Source organism: Heteronotia binoei, chromosome 20 (genome assembly GCF_032191835.1).
Source record: "Heteronotia binoei isolate CCM8104 ecotype False Entrance Well chromosome 20, APGP_CSIRO_Hbin_v1, whole genome shotgun sequence".
NCBI lineage: Eukaryota > Metazoa > Chordata > Lepidosauria > Squamata > Gekkonidae > Heteronotia > Heteronotia binoei.
Window position 1 is genome coordinate 15184712 of NC_083242.1, and position 21304 is coordinate 15206015.

Sequence of the window (21304 nt, forward strand, 5' to 3'; positions counted from 1 at the left end):
CCAGCACTGAAAGTCTGTTTCTTTTTGGCATTGTTCATTGGTATTGCCCACAGCCAAAATTGTATCTTCTTCTAGACATCAAGCTGCTAAGTCCCCTTGAAGCTGTTCATCGTTGATTGATCAGCACTCAGTGTCACCTTGGTGTTGAATATCACTGCTTTGGTTAGTGTGTCACCCATTCCAAGAATACCATCACCGTTGGGGCAAGATATTGATCACTGCTCCATCTGATTATGATGTTTACAAGGTTCCTCCATGTCAGGATGAACCAAAAGGGAATGAGCAACAAGTCCAGGCAGTTGTAGACAGAGAATCTCTTGGGGATGTATTCCAACTCCATTGGCATGGCCACCTCCATTGGCATGGCCACTTTATGCATTCCTACCATTTGGAGTTTTGAATAGGGTACTAGCCAAAATGGTAGTGAGCAAAACCTTCAACATTCTTGTTGCCTCATTTTGGCCAAGGAGGGCTGCACAAATGCCTACCTCCAGTCCTCAATCCCCTTCACAGGCTCTGTCTTGTACCTAGAGATCTGGCCCCCTGCGCCTGACAGCTTGCCTGATTTGGCACTAGGGTTTTTTTTCACAAAGGGCAAGAGAGGTTATGGAGACCTATAGGAGACTTTCTATGAGAAAATCTTATAACGCTAAGTGGAAGAAGTTATCTGACTGTGCTATTCGTCAGGTGATGGATCCCACCACCTGTGTGTTGCCTGAGATTTTCAATTACCTATTACTATTAAAAGATAGCGGTCTAGCCTTGTCTTCCGTTAAAGTTCCTCTAGCTTGAATCTTGACTTTTCATGAACCAGCTTACATGCGTTTAGTGGTTTCTGCTCCAGAATCCCGGAAACTCCTGGTTTATACAATTTGTATCTACCATCTGTTCATCCTCTTCCACAATGGAGTTTATCCCTTGTCTTACCTAAATTAATCCATAAACCTTTTGAACCCATGGCCAAGGCTGAATTGTCATCTCTTTCATACATGACTGCCTTCTTAGTAGCTACCACCTTTGCACCTACTACCTAGGTGGTAGTAGTCACCACCTAGGGTGAGGACACTGAGCGCTTTTAAGGTGCAACCCAGTCTTCACCAAATTTTATGCGGGCAAGGTAGACCTGAGACCTAACTTGAACTTCTTAACCAAGTGCTTTCTAAATTTCATATCAACCAAGATATACCGTATTTTTCGCTCCATAAGACGCACCTGAGCATAAGACGCACCTAGTTTTTAGAGCTGTTTGTGTGAATTTAGAGGCATTTGTGTGAATTTTTTGCAGTATTCGCTCCTTAAGACGCACACACTTTTCCCTCCACTTTTTTGGGGGGGAAAAGTGAGTCTTATAGTGCAAAAAATACGGTAATTCTAGCAGTTTTCTTTCCTTCCTCAGCCAGTGCCGCTGAACAAACTCTGCCCACACAAGGTGTCAGACAAGAACTCGTCTTTTATTTTATTTAAAATGCATGAAACAATTTAGGAAGGACAATTTTGTTAGTTTCAAAGGAGCTAATAAAGGGAAGGCAGTCAGTTACCTCAGTCAATGTCCAGGTGAGTGGTGGATGTTATCAAGGCAGCTTATAGTGTGGATGGGTTAGCCCATTGACATCAGAGTGCACTTTGCCAGAGCACAAACTTCATAAGCAGCCTTCCTGTCTCGGGATGTCAGTTGATGGCATCTGCAAAGCACCAGCCTGATCTACACTGTCCACCTTTGTTCAGTGCTACTTCACGGATGTGGAAGCTCAAAATGAGGCAGATGTTGGCATAGTGGTGGTTCTGCAGTCAGTCTTCTGCTAATCAGCCCACACCCACATTCTCAGTGAGCTCGCTCGCTAAGTCTCCCATGTGGGACTGCACAGAAGCCACGACAATGAAGACAGAGTTGCTCTTACTTATATCGGTTGTTCAACAGTGGTCATCAGTGTTCCCTCTAAGCTGAGTTAGTGTGAGCTAGCTCACATATTTTTGGCCTCCAACTCACACATTTTCCTCTTAGCTGAAGAAAAAGAATCCCAGAGCAAACTAATTTATGCAATAGCTCACAACTTTAATGCTAGTAACTCACAACTTTAATGCCAGTAGCTCACAAAGTGGAATTTTTGTTCATAAGACTACATGGCTTAGAGGGAACATTGGTGGTCATCTGTGCAGGAACACATCCCTCCCTCCTTTCCCTGATGTGGGCTACTTAGATTGTGGTTGCCAGGCAACTGAGGGAAGAGTGCTCACATCGCCCCTGACATGTGACCCTTTGGCGGAAAAAGGGATACACTTAAAATGGTGGTGGTGAGGAGCACTCATAAAGATATTTAGAAAACTTGTTAGCTCTTCTATGGCTGGACTGCAGTGCACAGTCCCCATGTGTGCCTGCACAGAAGACCACTTGATGACCAGCAGCTACAGGTAAAAACAACCCTGTTTTGCCATGGGAGGGGCTGTGGCTGAGTGGCAAAACATCTCTTTGGTATGCAGAAGGTCCCAGGTTCAATTCTTGGCATCAAGTAATAGGTGATGTGAAAGACATTTCACCTGAGACCCTGGAGAGGTGCTGCTAGTCAGAGTAGACAGAACTGATCTTCTTCGTGATCTCTGTGCAGTCCCACACATGGGTTTTCCCGCTGGAACGAACCCGACCTCGGAGAATTCAAAGCTAGCCTTAAGCGTTATTTTTGGCGCGCACTTCCTCCCGCTCTGGGGAGCAGGCATCCACTGCGCATGCCTGGAGCGGGGGGAAGGCGCTCCACCCTCCAGTTTCTTTCCGCCCGCCGCCCGGGATAGTCCTTCCTCGTTGCGTCTCCTCTCAACTAGCCTCCTCAGCCGTTTTTCTCTTCGCTACCGCTCAACGTTTTTCCTCACTTTCTCTTCTGCTTCACTTCTGTCTGGTATAGTAAAAAAAAAAAAAAAGAATATATATATATTACCTTTCTTCCCCTTTATCTCTTCCCTTTTCCTCCTTCCCCCCCCCCTTCCCCCCGGGCGTATGGAAGGAAAAGTAGTTAAAATCACTTTTTAAAAGTGCACCCGTTGCGGGACTAAGATTCCCTCCTCAGACGGCCACTCGTTGTGCTTGATTTGCCTGGGTAAAGCTCACAGAATTGACACTTGTACTCACTGTGCCCAGTTTGGCAAACAAGCTAGAAAGAACCGCGCCGCTAGACTGAATAGTCATTTACTGACGAAATCTCTGCGGCCGGCTATGTCTCAAGTTTCTGACCCTCAGAAGTCTCCACCTTCCCTCACACCTCAGAGGGTCAGTACGGTCCAGGCAGCTTCTGTGGCTCTGACTCCCAGGAAGCTTAAGCCCTCAAAGCACCCGAAGAAGCACCACGATTCCAAGAGAAAACACGGTGAATCGACGGGAAAAGAGAAATCTTCTTCGCCGCACCAGACGGCTTCGGACGCGAAAGCCGCCATAGCGGTCTCTTCACTCCGAGTGCTCACGGCTCCAACGCCGCCTCCAGTCCTGACTCCGGCAGATGCCATCGAATCCGAGGTCATCCGGATTGGCTCTCGATCACCATCGATACAGGAATTCCTGCCGGAGGAGCTTTTGGCGAAGGAGCCAACTCAGCCATCTACACAGCTACTACAACAACAGCAACTGCAACAACAGCTCGATCTCGATTCCTTCCGAGATGTGACTGTCCCTCGTACCTACAAAGACGCTATGGTGTCTCCCCTCCGCTTCGACTCCCCACGCCATCGAGACCATGCACCCGATAGGCGTCACGGAAGATCACTCTCTAGGGACAGACATCTTGCGTCCCCTATAAACAGAGACAGACTGAAGCACCGGTACCACACATCCCCATACAGGGAGAAGAGCACACGATACCGTGATCGATCCCTCAGTAGAGACGAAGGGAGTCAGTACCATAGTAGATCACGCTCTCCATCCCGATGCTCCTACCTGCGCTATACACCGTCAAGATCCCCTTCTATAGAATCTTACCGCACCCGTAGGCCCCGTGACCCACGGTACCAGGATGTGGGACATCGGGAACGGTACCACGACCGGTATCAACGACATGACTCGGCCAGGTACCAACAACAGAATCTAGCATGGTACCAACAACAAAAGGACTTGGGCCGGTACCAGCCACAGGATTCAGCACGATACCAACACCAGCAAAGTCCACCACGGTACCAACAGCACCTGTCCTCTCGTCATTCCGAACAGACAGTATCGCCTCGCCATCGGGTCCCGGTCTCTCCTACACCCTCAACGTCTAAGCAAACCGACCAGCAAGCCAAACTACCCTTGCCACCGGATCCACAGGACCCACGGGATGAAGACGAGTCGGACCTTGAGGCTTCAGACTCTTCACAATCCTTATCACAACCAGCCTCACCAGCCTCCGACATAGTCAAGCCTGCAGATCTTTCTCCCTCAGAAGGGGCCAAGTCCTATTTGGACCTCATAACCGACATGGCCACAGCCTTGAACATCAAGTTGACCACTGACCTTCCTAAAGTTACCGACGTCGTCCACGATTTGATCAACGCAGACCTACCTGCTACCTCTTCATTGCCCATGCTTCCGGTCCATCTGGAGGCACTGAAGGAGGCTTGGGATAAGCCAGCCTCTATACCACCAACGTCTAAACGTGTTGAGTCACTGTACAAAATACACGCTCCAGAGTCAAAAATTTTATTCAGCCATCCAGCACCTAATTCTATGATTGTACATTCGTCTTCAAAAACTAAACAAACACGCCACCCTGTACCACCAGAGAAAGAGGGGCGTAAATTGGATACACTAGGGAGAAAGCTTTATTCAATCTCCACAGCATCAGCAAAGATCAATAACTACATGGCTCACTTCGCGGCATATGCACACAATATTGCAGCACAACTCACTACTCTAGTGCCATCGCTACCTGAAGCATCACAACGACAGGCCACCAAGCTACTAAGAGAGCTTAATCGCCTTAGCAAGCAACAAATTAATACTGTTCGCCACTCAGTCGGATGCACATCCAGATCGATGGCGACCGCAATAGCTCTTAGGAGACACGCCTGGCTTCGCTCGTCCACCTTACAACAGGACATTAAGTACAAAATAGAAGATCTCCCATTTGATGGGCAGGGTCTATTTAATGCCACCACGGACGACGTCCTTACCACCGTGGATGACAGTAGGAAAAGAGCGAAGCGACTGGGGGTAACCCAACAGCAACCTCAAGGCAACAGGCAGAGACCTTGGAAAAACCCCTTTTATAAGCGCACTAGATCTCCAAAGCAATCTGATTACTGGAGAAGGAGGGCACCCCCTGCAAAGCAGCCCTTCCAGCAACGCCAAAGACCGCAACCTTCTAAAAAGACCACTCCCCCAAACAAGCAGTCTCTTTGACTTCACCCCCTCCACTCCGAGCCTCCTTCCCTTCCTACCGACGTGGCAGTCCATAACAACGGACTCTTGGGTATTGCAAATTGTAAAGAAAGGTTACTTCATAGAGTTCACTTCACAACCAAAGAACTCGCACTTCATTGCAACCCCTCCCTCACAGGCTCTACAAGACGAAATCGACATCCTTCTGGCCAAACAGGCCATAGAGCCAATCCCCCCCCAATACCATCGCGCGGGGTTTTACTCCCGGTACTTTCTGGTGCCAAAGAGAGACGGGGGCCAGCGCCCAATCCTGGACTTGCGCAGACTGAACAAATACATACGTCACACAAAATTCCGCATGATTACCCTACAGTCCACACTGCCACTCATTCCCAAGGACGCATGGATGGCGCTGATAGATCTTCAGGACGCGTACTTCCACATTACCATCAACACCTGCCACAGAAGATTCCTGAGATTCGCCATGGGGAATGCCCACTACCAATTCTGGGCACTTCCTTTCGGCCTTTCAACCGCCCCAAGGGTCTTCACAAAATGTATGGCAGTGGTAGCAGCGTTCCTCCGTCAGCGGGGCATAGCCCTTTACCCCTATATAGACGATTGGTTGATGGTGGGAAGCTCGGAAAAGCAGCTCAGAGAGCACATTCAAATAACCCTTCACCTCCTCGCTACTCTAGGGTTGCAGGTCAACCATCAAAAGTCTCAACTCTCCCCCTCGCAGACAATACAGTTCATCGGGGCATATCTATCCACCACAGACCACAAGGCCTACTTACCTATAGACAGGGTTGCGAATATCCAAACCCTGGCCAACGATATAATCTTCCATCCGACACAAACAGCCCTCGTATTTCAGCGCATGCTAGGCCTGATGGCAGCAACAACCGCGGTTCTCTCACATGCGCGGCCTCTACAACTATGGTTTGTCAGAACTTTTCACCCACAGAGGCAGTCACAACGGACGTTACTCTCAGTTCCCAACCACATTCTACCGTCCCTACAGTGGTGGACAAGTCAGCACAACCTCCTACAAGGAATGCCCTTCCTGAAACAATCACCTTCAACTGTTGTCACTACAGATGCGTCGAGATGGGGGTGGGGAGCCCACCTCGACTCTCTGATGGTCCAGGGACAGTGGACAGCGAACGAAAAGCTCCTGCATATCAACTGTCTCGAGCTCCTTGCTGTTCACAGGGCACTAAAATCCTTCCTGCCATCTCTGCACGGTCGCCACATACAAATAACAGCAGACAATGTGGTGACTGTGTTCTATATCAATCGACAAGGAGGGACTGCATCCTCCCGCCTCTGCAAGATGGCTCTACGCTTGTGGCATTGGAGCATCGCTCACAAAATCCATCTGACTGCAGTGCACCTACCAGGGGTGCAGAATACGCAAGCAGATACTCTGAGCAGGATGACAGTAAACGATCACGAATGGTCAATCAAGAGGAAGTACCTCCTCCCTGTCTTCACTATGTTTGGTGCCCCAACCATAGATGTCTTTGCATCCCCGGACAACGCTCAATGCGACATTTTCTACATGAGAGGCCCTCCCTCCTCCCTGTCACCAGGGGATGCGTTCCTACAAACCTGGAACGGTCCACTTCATTTCCTTTTCCCACCGATTCCGCTCATAACAAGGACAATTCAGAAGTTGCAGTTGGACCACACGAACTGTATCTTGGTCACACCTTGGTGGCCACGCCAGGCGTGGTTCACCACTCTGCTTCTCCTATCAGACAATACCTATCACTGCTTCCCGCAGGTACAGGATCTTCTGTCACAACAGAGGGGCAGGGTCCTACACCACAACCCCTCAGTCCTCAAATTAACAGCTTGGAGGATCAGTTTTTAGGGTTTCCTGACGACGTCAGACACATCCTTTTAAACGCCAGGAAACCCTCTACTAGGAAATCCTACACAGCTAAATGGAAACGCTTTACCCAATATGCCATGCGTAATAATTTCCACCCTGCGTCCTCCTCCATCTCGCAGATCCTTACTTACACCGTCTCTCTCTCGGAATCTGGTCTTACTTACTCCTCACTTAAGGTACATCTAGCAGCCATCTCTGCTTTCCACCAGAGCATAGAGGGCCATACAGTGTTCGCACACCCTGTTACAAAATCTTTCTTGAAGGGAATCCTTCACCTTAAACCCCCGACAAGGCAACTTTTCCCTACATGGAGTTTATCTGTAGTGCTTAGTCAATTGATGAAGCCCCCCTTCGAACCGATGGCGTCTATCCCTTTGCACCTTTTATCATGGAAAACAGCCCTGCTAGTGGCACTCACCTCAGCTAAAAGGGCCAGTGACATCTGCGCTTTTCGATCAGATCCGCCCTACACTGTCTTCCATCATGACAGAGTGGTTCTGAGGCCGGACCCAAATTTCTTACCCGAAGTGCTGTCACCTTTCCACCTTCAAAGTGTAACAACCTTACCATCTTTCTTCCAACACCCCTTGGATTCGGGACAAAAATCTCTCCATAACCTCGACGTGCGTCGAGCCCTTGCCTTCTACTTGGACAGGACTGCTGCATTTCGCAAGGATCCGGCATTGTTTGTTTCCTACGGAACCCACAAGAAGGGACAGAAACTCTCTATACAGAGACTGTCTAAATGGCTGGTTGAGGCTATATCACTTTGTTACAAGTTAGCTAAACAACCAGTTCCAGAACCCCTAAAGGGACACTCTACTAGGGCACTAGCCACATCCTCCGCCTTTGCGAGGGGCATACCCATTGAAGACATCTGTGCAGCAGCAGTATGGTCTTCGTCATCCACCTTCGCCACGCATTATGCCATGGACATTCATGCAAGGCAAGACTCTTCCTTCGGGCAAGCCGTACTCCGCTCCATCTTCAACTGAGCTGCCGTGCCCTCCCATGGTAAGTGGGAGTACCTGACTGTTCCGTTATATATAACCTAACCTCTGAAATTTCTCTTTCAGAAACAGCACCCACCTCCGTGCAGGTTAGCTCATCAGTCACCCATGTGTGGGACTGCACAGAGACCACGAAGAAGATAAACAGGTTGCTTACCTGTAACTTATGATCTTCGAGTGGTCATCTGTGCAGTCACACACGCCCACCCATCCGTCCCCGCTGCTGTTTCTGCGATTTCACATCCCATAGACTCTATTGCACGTAACAGCGGCTAGAAAGAAACTGGTGGGTGGAGCGCCTTCCCCCCGCTCCAGGCATGCGCAGTGGATGCCTGCTCCCCAGAGCGGGAGGAAGTGCACGCCAAAAATAATGCTTAAGGCTAGCTTTGAATTCTCTGAGGTCGGGTTCGTTCCAGCGGGAAAACCCATGTGTGTGACTGCACAGATGACCACTCGAAGATCATAAGTTACAGGTAAGCAACCTGTTTACCTTGATGGATGAATGGTCTGATTCAGTATAACGTGGCTTTGTGTGTTCATCCAGCTGCTAGTTTCTAATGCAGAAGCAAGAAGGTTTTTAGAGGGAACAGAAGCTACTGCCAGTGAGACTTGCTTGGAGTCTCCTGTTGTGATGGGATGCTGCTTTATTAGCCTCCTTCCCAGCATGGCCAAACTAGTTGCTAACCCCTCTTACTATCTTTGAGGCTGGAGTCCAGTGGCACCTTTAAGACCAACAAAGTTTTATTCAGAATGTAAACTTTCATGTGCATGCATACTGCTGGTTTTAAAGGTGCTAGTGGACTCCAATTTTGTTCTATTGCTTCAGACGAATACGGCTGCCCACCAATCCTTCCTCTAAAGCTGTGGGAAATTTTGTGAGCAAAAATTTTTGCTCTATGAGCTAGTGGAATTAAAGTTGTGAGCTGCTGCATAAATTAATTTGGGGTCATTTTTCCTGAGGGTCATTTTTCCTGAGGGGCTGAGTGAAGACAAAAATGTGTGAGCCAGAAGCTAAAAAACTGTGACCTAGCTCACACTAACTCAGCTTGGAGGGAACACTGCTGCCCATCTGAATCTTTGAGGTAAACATCGTTGCTCAGTGTTGGATTGTACAGTTCCAGTCACTTCTGCTTTCTAGTGCTTCTGGAGCAGTGAGTTAATGAGCAAGTGGGCTTATTTGGCTACTAAGCCTCAGTATGCAAACACGCACTATTTGCTTAGTGAATGAGTAAAAAGGCGAGTGATCATGCCGCAGCACTGACTTTATACTGGGTTTCTTTGCAATGATGGTGGTAATAATATCTATTAATTGCCTACAAGAAAATGAGGTGGTGTTAAACACCCACACAGTCCAGGCCACAGGCTTAACTATCTAATAATACTGACATTTCCTCCAGCGCAGGAACCTGAGGTTTTGCTGTTCAATTCACTTGCAAACAAATGATTTTAAGCCCCAGTAGCTGCTGTTTCAGGGAGCAGGCCCAGTAGCTTGCACACCAGCAAGGGCAAGTTTATTGCTCCATTGATTAGTATACTGCCTCGTCGCTTCCCACTGCTTTGGAGTCAGCTTGTAGCCATTGCCTGGCAACCACAATCTAAAAGTTCAACACCAGCTCGAGAGTGCAAGCATGCTGCTGGCAAGCAAGCAAGGACCAGCCTCATCTTTTTCCTGCAAAAAAGGAATGCAAGGTTTGAGAGGAGGGAAGATGGGAAATTGAGCAGAACAGGTGAAGGCGCAAGAAGGGTCTTTAGTGGTAGAACTCTTGGGGTTCCTCAGACAAGTTTTAGTCTGTTTATTTCATATTGTCTCTCTTGCTCCTCCCACCCAGTAGAGATTTCGTCTGTCAGTGTTCTCGTGTGGTGGGCCCATGTGTTTCTTTAAGTGTGGGTGCCAGCTGCAGAAAGGGATTGTTTCCCGTTTCTGGCTTTTCCCTTCTATTCTATGTGTGCTTTAGGGCAATTTCTAGCACGTCCCATTTCCCAAGTGCTACCAGGGTATGGTATTTTTTCAGAGTTAAGAGTTGCATGCAGAGAGCCAGTTTGGTGTAGTGGGAGAACCGGGTATGATTCCCCACTCCTCCACTTGCACCTGCTGGGATGGTCTTGGGTTAGCCAGAGCTCTCACAAGAGTTGTCTGCTGTAAGACCTCTCTCAGCCCCACCTACCTCACACAGAGTGTCTGTTGTGGAGGAAGAAGATAAAGGAGATTGTAAGCTTCTCTGAGACTCTGATTTAGAGAGAAGGGCAGGGTATAAATCTGCAGTCTTCTCCTCCTCCTCTTCCTCGTCTCTTTCCTAGGCAATATTTTATCCTAGGTTTGCTTCCCGAGTGTGAGAACTGAAAATATTTGTCAGAGGAGAAGAGCTCTCTTCTCTAATAAGCCTAAGCGCCCAATGCTTTCATTTACTCTCTGCTCTGAACCAACGTGGACCATGATGGTTTGTATTGGTTATTTTCAGGCAATTGTGATGTAGTACTGTTTGTACTAACAATTGTGATGCCTATTTCCCCCAACTGCTAGTTACCATCTTCATTTTGTTTGTTATGGTGATAGTGTGTTTTAATAGTTTTTAAACTGTATTTTGTAACTGAGACTTTGTTGTGGTGTAAGCAGATTTTTTGCTTTTTCTTATAGAAATTTTCTTATAGAAAATCAGATAGAAATAATTAAACATGTATACTCCACAACTGGGGTCCCCATCATGGGGTCACGGCACTTGCCAAGTATTTTTCAAAAGTGGGTAGGGCCAGGATGGACTTATACAGGGGTGGAATTTTAGCAGGAGCTCCTTTGCATATTACGTTACACACCCCTGATGTAGCCAATCCTCCAAGAGCTTACAAGACTCTTTTTTGTAAGCTCTTGAAGGATTGGTTACTTTGAGGTGTGTGGCCTAATATGCAAAGGAGCTCCTGCTAGAATGCCATCCCTGGACTTATAGCATTTTGATGTTTGTGATATAATACAGATAGTAGGTTTATGTCAAGTACTTAACCTGTGCGTATTCCCAAAACCCAGTGGGACCTGATTTTGACTAAACATGATTAAAATGTAAAGCTATAGTGCTTCATGAACCCAACTGGAACATGTTGGAATATCAGCTCTTCCTATCCAATTGGAACTTGTGTTGGAATATCCCAGTTTCAATGTATCTTTTAAAAATAATTTAAGTGGACGTCGATAATATCACTACATCCATTTTTTTTTTACTTTTCAAAAAATCATTTTCAAAAATCCTGTCAGATCTGGCCAGAACATCTCTTACTGCACACATGTGCAAGGAGTTCTCACCAGCCTTTCAGCACCAACTGTCATGGTTATAAATATTAGCACAGGTTAAAAATGTCTGGGCTCATGTAAAGGGGTAGCTATGAGAAGAAGCATTTTTTCCTTTTTTGCATAATAGTGTTAGATACCTGCAAAAAGAAGACAGATATTGCCAGATAAGGGTTTGTTAGCTAGCTCAATATATATCCTTATTTTGTGTCTGTGTAAGAAAATATAATGAAACAGTATGTTAATTTTAAAAGGCATCCTGTTAAACAGTTTCTGCCTGAAATGATGGAGCTGTACCATCAGAGTTTTGCATAACCTCATTCTCTGACATTTTGTGGTTAGCTCCACCTCGCATGTCCACCATTTTGTGGTCAGGTCCTCCTCCCTGAGCAGTCATTTTGTGTGTGTGCCCACCATCCTGTGTCAGAATTCCAAAGTTGCTTGCAGGCTGAAAAGGATGGGGGACCCCTGCTTCACAAGGTTCTGCACCTAGCTGCGAATCCTCTTGCACACATGTTGCTCTTTGTCACATAGTCACATGCCTCATGTGCCCAATGTAATCTCACACTCAGACTGGGATAAATGCTGCACTGAATTTACACCAAAAAAATTCAAGTTCTTTCCAACGGAATGTTTTACAGGCTCCCAGGTAGGCACACAGAGGAGTTCAGCATATTAATGCCCTCTTTCTAGACTCCAGCTGAGCTTTGCTTTTGGAAATGCTGCATTCTTTGGCTGGTAGTTAAAGCATCTTTCAAAGATTTGAGTTACTCAAGACCTGTAATGTCTTTTGGTAAAGATGATGGATGAATTGCTCTTTGGGCTGGTTAGCTCATGGGAAAAATCTCTCTGAACCCCACAGGTGGGCTAGGCTGCCCATGTTTGAGACCTTTGGCCAGTTTTGCACCTTATATAGTGTGTATTTATTAGCAAGGAATTGAGGATATCATCATGGTTTGATTCTAGCAGCACTTTCATTGTTGTTAGTATTTTTAAAATAAGATCCTCACCCATCTCTCCACCCCATCCTGTTTCTTCAGGGCTTTCAGAAATGCTTGGGATAGTATCTATGAAAGGCAGTGGCTTGCCTGGTATAGATGGCATTGTTTCATTTTCTGCAGAATAGGCACAACTGAGGTAGTGGCAATAATTCCGGTGTAATTCCCAAACCATTCAATAAACTCTGCCACAAGACAAGATTTCACTTATGATGGCTGTGTTGAGGGGTGAGACAAAAGTTTTTACAAAGAATGAGCTAGATCCGTGTGAGGAAGAGATAGGGTTTTTGGGTTCCACTTACAAGCCATCAGTCTTGAAAAAGGCAATGAAACGTTTGATACCGGCTAACATGGACTGTGCAAGACTGTGAAGTGGGATAATTTGTTTGTTAAAGTGTCTGTGTGTAATCCGGATGAAAGAATTCATTACAGACTGTTTTCTCATGATTTTGGTTTACGAGTCAAAAAAAGACTCTTAACCTTTAAAAAGTGCCTGTGTGCGCTTTAAAAGTGCCTGTGTGCACTCTGATTTATTTTTCTGCAGACTATTTGAATTCATTTTAGTGCAGACTGTTTGGGAAAAGAGGTTATGTCAAAGTGCCTGTGTGCACTCTTGTGTTTCATATTGCAGTCTGTTTAAAGGTAGAAGCTTTGGAATATTAAAGTGCCTGTGTGCACATTTATATTTTTCATCTTAGATTATTTAGAAATAGAGTCTACTCAGAAGTAGCCGCAAAGTTTTTCCTATCATACTTTTTTCCTGTAATATATGTTTTGATAGTACAGTTTCTATTATAGTTTTGCTTAAATGCAGGGAGCCCCCTTTTTTTCTATAGTGCATACCTCAAAGAACAGGCATTAGCTTGTGAATGCTTTGTGCATACAACAGGTGCCCTTTTAGACTTCACATCAGGTCTGCTGATCTCAAGTCAGCTTTTTGTACTTTGTGGACCACTATATGGACAGGCACATTCCCTGTCACTTGCTGTTTTAATCAAGTATGCTGATTTACCATCAGACACTTACGGGGGGGGGGGGGGGACTTTTATTTGAAGCTGCCTCAATTTCGCTTGCATTGTGAAGCTGAATTGGCCTATCATTAATTTCTGATATGGAGAGTTTGTCTCCTACAGTCTAATGCAAAACAGTTAAAATTTACCAGCCCCGTCTTTGCATCTGTGTAATGTTTTGTGATTATTTACTGTGTTTATGTATTTAGAAAAAGTGGAGTTTAATGACATATCTTTCTCTATTCCAGAGCCTTGGATCAGCAGACAAGAAGGACTTGTACCCATCAAAGTAAGCCTTTCTCCCCTTTTTGCTCTTTCCTTGACTGATTTAATGAGATACATTTGCAAGGAAATGTATTAACAGTCACAGTCTAAGAATTTATGTCACTGAAGATGAAATTGTCTTGCTTTCTGAATTAGGCCCTTGTTCCATCTCTATAGCATAGGCTGGGGCAAGGTAGAGTTTGTCACAGTGAAATAGAAAGTGACTTGAATACTATGAGCAGCAGTTTTAGAAATTGTAATATGAGGATAGCAGTATTATAGATAGCACAAAACATTTGTCTCAGTTTGAAGTGTGACATGGATGTCATATTTGGAAAGCAATTCTTCCAAAATTATGGACCCACCTTCCCCGTCTACATCCCATAAGATAGAGCATATTTCGAAGGAAACCTTTCTGTTTGTACTAACACTTGGTAATAATGAAGGGATGGGTGGTTTAACTTTATTGGAAGAGGTATTTTAATTCAGTACCTTTGTATGGCCTTTCTAAAACAATATCTGCCTTGATACTTTAGGAATAAGATAAAAATATAGATTTAAAACCAACACCGAATATTTATCAAGAAGGCATTGTGTAAAACAAATTTTCCATACTGTCTTTTAAATTCTTTGTGCAGATGTTTACCTATATATTGCCCCCAAGTGTTCCCTCTAAGCTGAGTTAGTGTGAGCTAGCTCACAGTTTTTTAAGCCTCTGACTCACACATTTTTGTCTTAGCTCAAGAAAAATGGTCCCATAGCAAACAAATTTATGCAGTAGCTCATGAAGTAGAATTTTTGCTCACAAGACTCAACTGCTTAGAGGGAGTATTGCCCCCAACCCCATGATGATATATTTGTGGGGATGTGTGGAAAGGTTTTGTGATTTAAAAAAACACCATAGCAACTTAATTTTTTTACCACTGCAAACTTTTTAATATTGTTGAATACATAAGAACATAAGAGTAGCCATGTTGGATCACGCGCATAATATCAAACTGCACCCTTGCTCCTTCGAGCCAGGACCGCCATGTTTTCAATGCAAAAGTCCCTGCAAACGCTTCCTTGTCCCACACCGACCAGTTGTGCTGTTCCTGCTAGAATTTTTTAGAGATATAGGCGCACGATCCGAGTCTTTTTGTATTAATATGGCTCCTACGGCCACGTCGGAAGCGTCACATTGGACCACAAAGGGTTTAAGCTCGTCGGGATGAGCTAATACCGGTTCACTGGTAAATAAGCGTTTGAGTCGTTCAAAGGCTTTTTGGCAAGTAGGGGTCCAGACCAATGTTGCTCCCGGTTTTTTTGCTTCAGGCCCCTTTCCTTTAGTCTTTAGCAAGTCTGTTAGGGGCAACATCACCTGGGCGAACCCCTGAATGAAGCACCTATAGAAATTGGCAAACCCGATGAAAGATTGTAGCTGTCTACGTGTCCTCGAGGGTTCCCAATCTAGCACGGCTTGTATCTTGGCAGGGTCCATCGCCAACCCCTTTCCAGAGACACAAAACCCCAAAAAGTTGAGTTCTGATTGGTGGAACTCACATTTCGACAGTTTGGCATACAGTTTATGTTCACACAAGGTAGTGAGCACCTTTCTCACCAGTTGTACGTGGGAGTCTAGGTCTTTTGAATAAATAATGATGTCATCCAGGTACACGACCACCCCCTTGTACAAGTACTCTCTCAAGACCTCATTTATAAAGTTCATGAATACTCCCGGGGCCCCTTGTAGTCCAAAAGGCATCACTAAGTACTCAAACTGTCCCATAGGAGTGTTAAACGCCGTCTTCCACTCGTCCCTCTCTTTGATTCGTACTCTAAAGTAGGCGTCCCTCAGGTCCAGTTTCATGAATATGGACCCTTCTGACACCGTGCTTAACAGATCTTTGATCAGGGGGATGGGGTAGGCATTGGACATCGAGATCCCATTTATCCCGCGAAAGTCGGTGCAAAGTCTAAGGCTCCCGTCCTTCCTTTTCCGGAACAGGACTGGGGCAGCATGTGGGGCGGTGGCCAGTCTAATGAAGCCTCTTTTTAAATTCTTGTTTATGAATTTCCTTAGTTCCGCTTTTTCTGCCTACCCCATAGAGTACAATTTAGCTTTGGGTAGCTCCTGGCCAGGGATAAGTTCAATAGCGCAGTCGGTGTTCTGGTGTGGGGGGAGCTTATTCGCCTCCTCCTCACTAAACACCCTGTGCAGGTCCCAGTACTCCCTGGGGATGGATTGAACCTCTTCCATGGATACACACATTCTTTTGTTCCTGGGGGGTGGATTAGGTCCCCAATCCCCCAGCCAATGATGGTGTGTGCACCTTTTGTCAGTAAAGTCTATGGTTTGATCCCCCCATTGTATGTCCGGCTGGTGCTTGGCTAACCATCCGACTCCCAGCACTGTCAGAGGATATAATAAAAAATGTTTATTTATAATAATAAAATTTTATTTATATCCCGCCCTCCCCCGCCGGAGGCTCAGGGCGGCTAACAACATCCATAGGTATACAATACAATAAATATACAGACTTTAAAATTAACATTATTTAAAGGCAATTCAGTTCAATTCATGTAAAAACAATTCAGTAAGCAAAATCATGTTGGCGGGTCCCTTTATTTAACAATCATAAATCAGCTGTCCGTAAAAGCCAGCTTAAAAAGGGTGGTCTTGCAGGCCCTGCGGAACTGGTCAAGGCTTCGCAGGGCCCGCACCTCCTCCAAGAGCTGGTTCCATAGGCATGGGGCCGCGATGGAAAAGGCCCGTGCACGAGTGTTCTGAAGTTTAGCCTCTTTTGGCCCAGGGATGGTCAGCTTGTTTTTCCCTGCTGACCTCAGTGCTCTTTGGGGCTCATATGGGGAAAGAGGATGAGGAAGGGGCGATCACAAAAACCTCAACGTCCCAATGGTCCTCTATTCCTACTGGTATGCCCTGAGCCTCTTCTATACAGGGCTCCCCTCGCACCGAAACACCGACTGCGCTATTGAACTTAGTTCCAAAATGTCAAGCAAGCAGATCTCAAAGTAACCAGTCCTTGAGTTGAAACAAAGTATGGTTTTATTGATAATCCATGTGCTTCTATTGAGCCAAGAATTGGAACTGATACAGAGTAACAGTAGAATGCATACTTAAAGGTGGCACATCAAAGGTTCTCTAAACTTTGCTACAATTACTAAACATTTCTGTATTCACGTGTGAAAGTTCACACGGTTTCCTTCTTTATCTCCTCTTGACACATCCAGTCCAACACTCTGTCACACAGTGACCTAAAAAACCCAGACAACATCAGGAGGTCCATCAGTGGGGCCAGGACACTGTGCCCCCCCAAGCACCAAGAATACAGAGCATCACTCCCCCAGACAGGGAGCTCCAACAATATGCTGTGGCTAATAGCCACTGATGGACCTCTGCTCCATATGTTTATCCAATCCCCTCTTGAAGCTGTCTATGCTTGTAGCCGCCACCACCTCCTGTGGCAGTGAATTCCATGTATTAATCACCCTTGGGTGAAGAAGTACTTTCTTTTATCTGTTCTAACCCGACTGCTCAGCAATTTCATTGAACGTCCATAAGTTCTCATACCCTGTTGGTTGTGCATAAGTAGGTTTTTATTACAGAGAAAGGAGGAGATGTTGGTTCACCGTCTGACAGGAAGTTCTTGTCTGTTCCCAGGTATAGTCTGCCTGCCAGTCAGTGCTAATTGCCATGAGCTTTTACCCTATGGGAAATGTGAACTTATGGCTGGAAGACATGAGAGCATGCCAAATATAGTCCTCTGCCAATGCCACATGGGCACCCTTTACTGGCATGTCAGCCGTGAGGCCTGCTGTGCTATGTTCTAGGTACAGGGGGGCAAACTGTGCTGGTGTAACCAAATGTGTGTTCACCCCCCCCCCCCCCCCCCCAATTTAGATGGTTTTGCTTGCAAGCTGTCAACTGTGTTCTGAAATGCTACAGACTTAGGATAGGCTTCTAAATTGGCATTTAGATTTTTTAAATTTAGAACTATTAGTTTGCTTGCTTCAGGGCACTTTGTAATTGCTGGATTTTGGAAAAGTTGGTGAGATCTATTGCAGTACTCAGCAGTTTTTACCCCCCCCCCCCCCCCGCAAAGATTGGCAGTATGGCTCTTATCAGAAAGCTAAGATACATTGTCTTAAATTACCTGTAACTGCGTCAGACAGTTGCCATTTTTTCTTTGTTGTGTGTGGTCTCTATGACAGTGGATTGCAGAGGTGTGCAATTACGGGCTGACTTTTATGAGATCTGTATAAGTTACGGCTGTGCTTCTTCTAAGTTGGCAGAACTGGACTTTTCCCACTGGTGGTAGCAGTATACACCATGTACTTTCCAGTAATTCCAGTTCATGGATATATTTATTTATCCAACCATTTCTATCTACTGTTGTGCTACAGGGGGATCATCTAACACCTGCAAAAATGTTGCTTGTATAAGGCACACATACAAACAAGTTCCATGAACATTGAACATGCACTTCAAAGATGACTGAAGAAAATATTTTGAGCTCTGTGGTTTACAGTGCAATTCTAACTAGAGCTTGCATTCTCCAAGCTGCTGGCTGGCTTGGCTTGGAGAAGTTATTTAAAGTGAGAAATGCTTTCTCTAAGTCAGCTAATGGGGCGGTGGGGGCTTTGAGAACCACACAATGTGTGTGAAGGAGCCACATGTGGCTCCCAAGCCACAGTTTGGCCACTCCTGGTCTAGCACTTCTACCAGGACAAGGACAGTGGCTTCAAAGGACTTTCCCAGCCCTCCTTTCTAAGATTCTTTTAACCTACATGTCAGGAATTGAACTGGTGGTGCCCACATGCCAAGTTGTGTGTCCTCCTACAGATCCTCTGCCACTTAACCGCAGTGTGAACCAGATTCCATTTGACATTGTGTGTAGTGACAGCATCCATGGAGAAAACCCTTGAAGGAGACACAAACCTGTAGATTGCCCATTGGGATGTAGCAGCATTAGAGGCTAAATCAACCTTCAGTGTCCCTGTGCAATTTTTTATAAAAACTGGGTGAGCATTCTTGGTTTGTAGATAGGGGCGATTTAAAATTTATGTACATTTCAATACATTGTCAACATGTCAGTTAAGCCAAGACAGGTTTATTTCAGATGCAAGAGGATTTTAGCCCTTTTCCAGCAACGTACAGTGGGGAAGACAGGCGGAAGTCAGTTTTCCGCCGTATCCCTGTGAACGGGGTTAGTCGTGGATGTCAGCAGCATGTTAAATAAGCTGATTGCCTTATACCCTCTTCTAAATTCTTCTTGGGAAAGCAGGAAGGTCTTCCTGATGACAGCTGGCAATTGCTGCTGCCTTTTCTCCCTTCCTGTCTCCTAACAGATGCATGACAAAGTGTCATTCTCTCAACCAGCAATTGAAATAATAAATCCTCCCTCACCTCTGATAAGGCTGAGAGCCTTGACGGTGCGGAAGGCTTGCCCCATAACTTTCTGCATTAGTCAGATGAATACTTTTGCATTAGCTAGATGTATACTTGTAGGGGTTACTTGGAAAAGAAGAGAAGAAGAAATTTTTATTCTGCTCTGCAGAAGGTCCAATATGGAACTTTCCAACTGAGAGATTTGTCCCTTGCAGTGTTCGCATCTGTGATATACCAGCATTATCCCATACCTCTGAGCCTTTAGGGTACAGCAGGCTATTAATCTAATAATTTCACTATTATTGTACCATCGTACTGTATCCTCAGGGTTAGGCCACATTTCAGCCTGGAGCAAGTTTTGATTCCCATTTAAGAAATGTATGGGTTTGATTTCATGAAGGCTGACACCTCCCCCCCCCCCCCCCCCAATTTTCTGTAGCTTTTAACTTATTGAGATTGTAGGAGACTTTTTACTGCTTAGGTTGCTATAGAAACACGAGCCTTTCCCTCACTTTTAAACAGATGCGGCTTTTTTTTTTTTTTGCAATTTTAGTTTCAGTCCAATTTAAAATCTGTTTGGTCCAGGCTCTCATTGCCACAAGTGGACGTAACAACTCAACAACCTCGCCCCTTTCTGACTTTAAAGGGTGAGTGTGTGTATAAAGAGGGAGAATTGAATGCTGGATGGGGGTGTTTTCATCAGACCATAAGGCTAACCTTTTCCTGCCACACTGCCCTATAGCAGTCCTAAAGGGACCACCCTGAAGAACAACAACAGAGAAGTCATTCTCTGTGGCCATTCAAGCCTTGGCCTCTCTTCGAGTCAGGGGTCAGACTCATTGGGGTGGTGGTGGTTAATGAGTGGCCACCGCCTGTTTAATGAGGATGAACAAAATGAAACAAAAATGCAAGAATGGATGGCAAAGCAAAAGACCTTGGTGTTCTCCAGTGGATTTTGTTCCCTGTGCTTCCAAAGCCAAATTAATTGAATGCCAAAAGCTGAAAACCGTCTCTCTGAATACAGAAGAGACAACCCCAAGGACCTAAAATCTAAAAGGGGTCAAGGAGGTGATCGTGAACTGTATTAGTGCCTCCGCAAGGCAATCTGGGCAGGGCAGTGTGTGTCCCTGTGTCAAATGGGACACCTACTGCCCAAACAAGTGGCGGCTTTCATGGAGGCATCTTGCTGACTAAGGCTGGCATTCTCACACCTTTGTTTCCAAAGTCATCTGTCCAATAGATTCCAACACTAGGACACTGGTAGTTGAATGTGGAGGGACCAGGGTGGAATTCTAGCAGGAGCTCTTTGCATATTAGACCACACACCCCTGATGTAGCCAATCCTCCAAGAGCTTACAAAGCAGGAGTCAAGTGCACCTTTAAGACCAACTAAGTTTTATTTAGAACATAAGCTTTCATGTGCTCTCTAAGCACACTTCATCAGACTGATGGAGTGTGCTTAGAGAGCACACAAAAGCTTACGTTCTAAATAAAACTTGGTTGGTCTTAAAGGTGCAACTTGACTCCTGCTTTGTTCAGCTGCTTCAGACCAATACAGCTGCCCACCTGGATCTATCAAAAAAGAGCCTTGTAAGTTCTTGGAGGACTGGCTACATCAAAGGGGTGTGGCCCAATATGTAAAGGAGCTCTTGATAGAATTCCACCCCTGGGAGGGACCAAAGGCTTTTGAAGCCACCATTCAAGGTGACAGCTGTGATTTTTCAGTCTTCCACATTACCCAGTGCAGGAAACAAGAAGCTGCCTGTTGGGATGTACCTGGTCTGTTCTGGACTCAGCTCATGGGGAAGCAGCGAGAGCATGAGGTTTGGAAACATGCGAGCTGTAGTATCCTGTGCGCTGAGATGTTTTTATCTGTGAATAGAGAATAGACCACACAACTCAAAGGGCTCAGGATCCTTTGTCTGGGAGTCAGCAGTTCTGTGTTTCATATATAAGAAAGAGACAGGGCTGAGCGAACAAAGACTGCTCTGTTATGGTTCCAGGAGGGTCAGAGAGAATTTAAACCAGCTGATGTCTATGAGAATTGAATAATTAATGGCGGGAGCTGAAGAGGTTGATGAGATTCACCAGGGAGTGTAGACCAGGGTATCAAACATA

At 45.7% G+C, this 21304-nt stretch overlaps 1 protein-coding gene across 2 annotated transcripts in view; it reads left to right on the forward strand.

The window, feature by feature from the left end:
- LOC132588309 (ankyrin repeat and fibronectin type-III domain-containing protein 1-like) overlaps positions 1-21304 on the forward strand; it is a 491222-nt gene that overhangs the window by 278399 nt on the left and 191519 nt on the right. For both annotated transcript variants that reach the window (XM_060260671.1, XM_060260672.1), the window contains exon 5: positions 13782-13822. In XM_060260671.1, coding sequence (XP_060116654.1) covers positions 13782-13822 — 41 coding nt within the window. The remainder of the gene's footprint in view (positions 1-13781; positions 13823-21304) is intronic.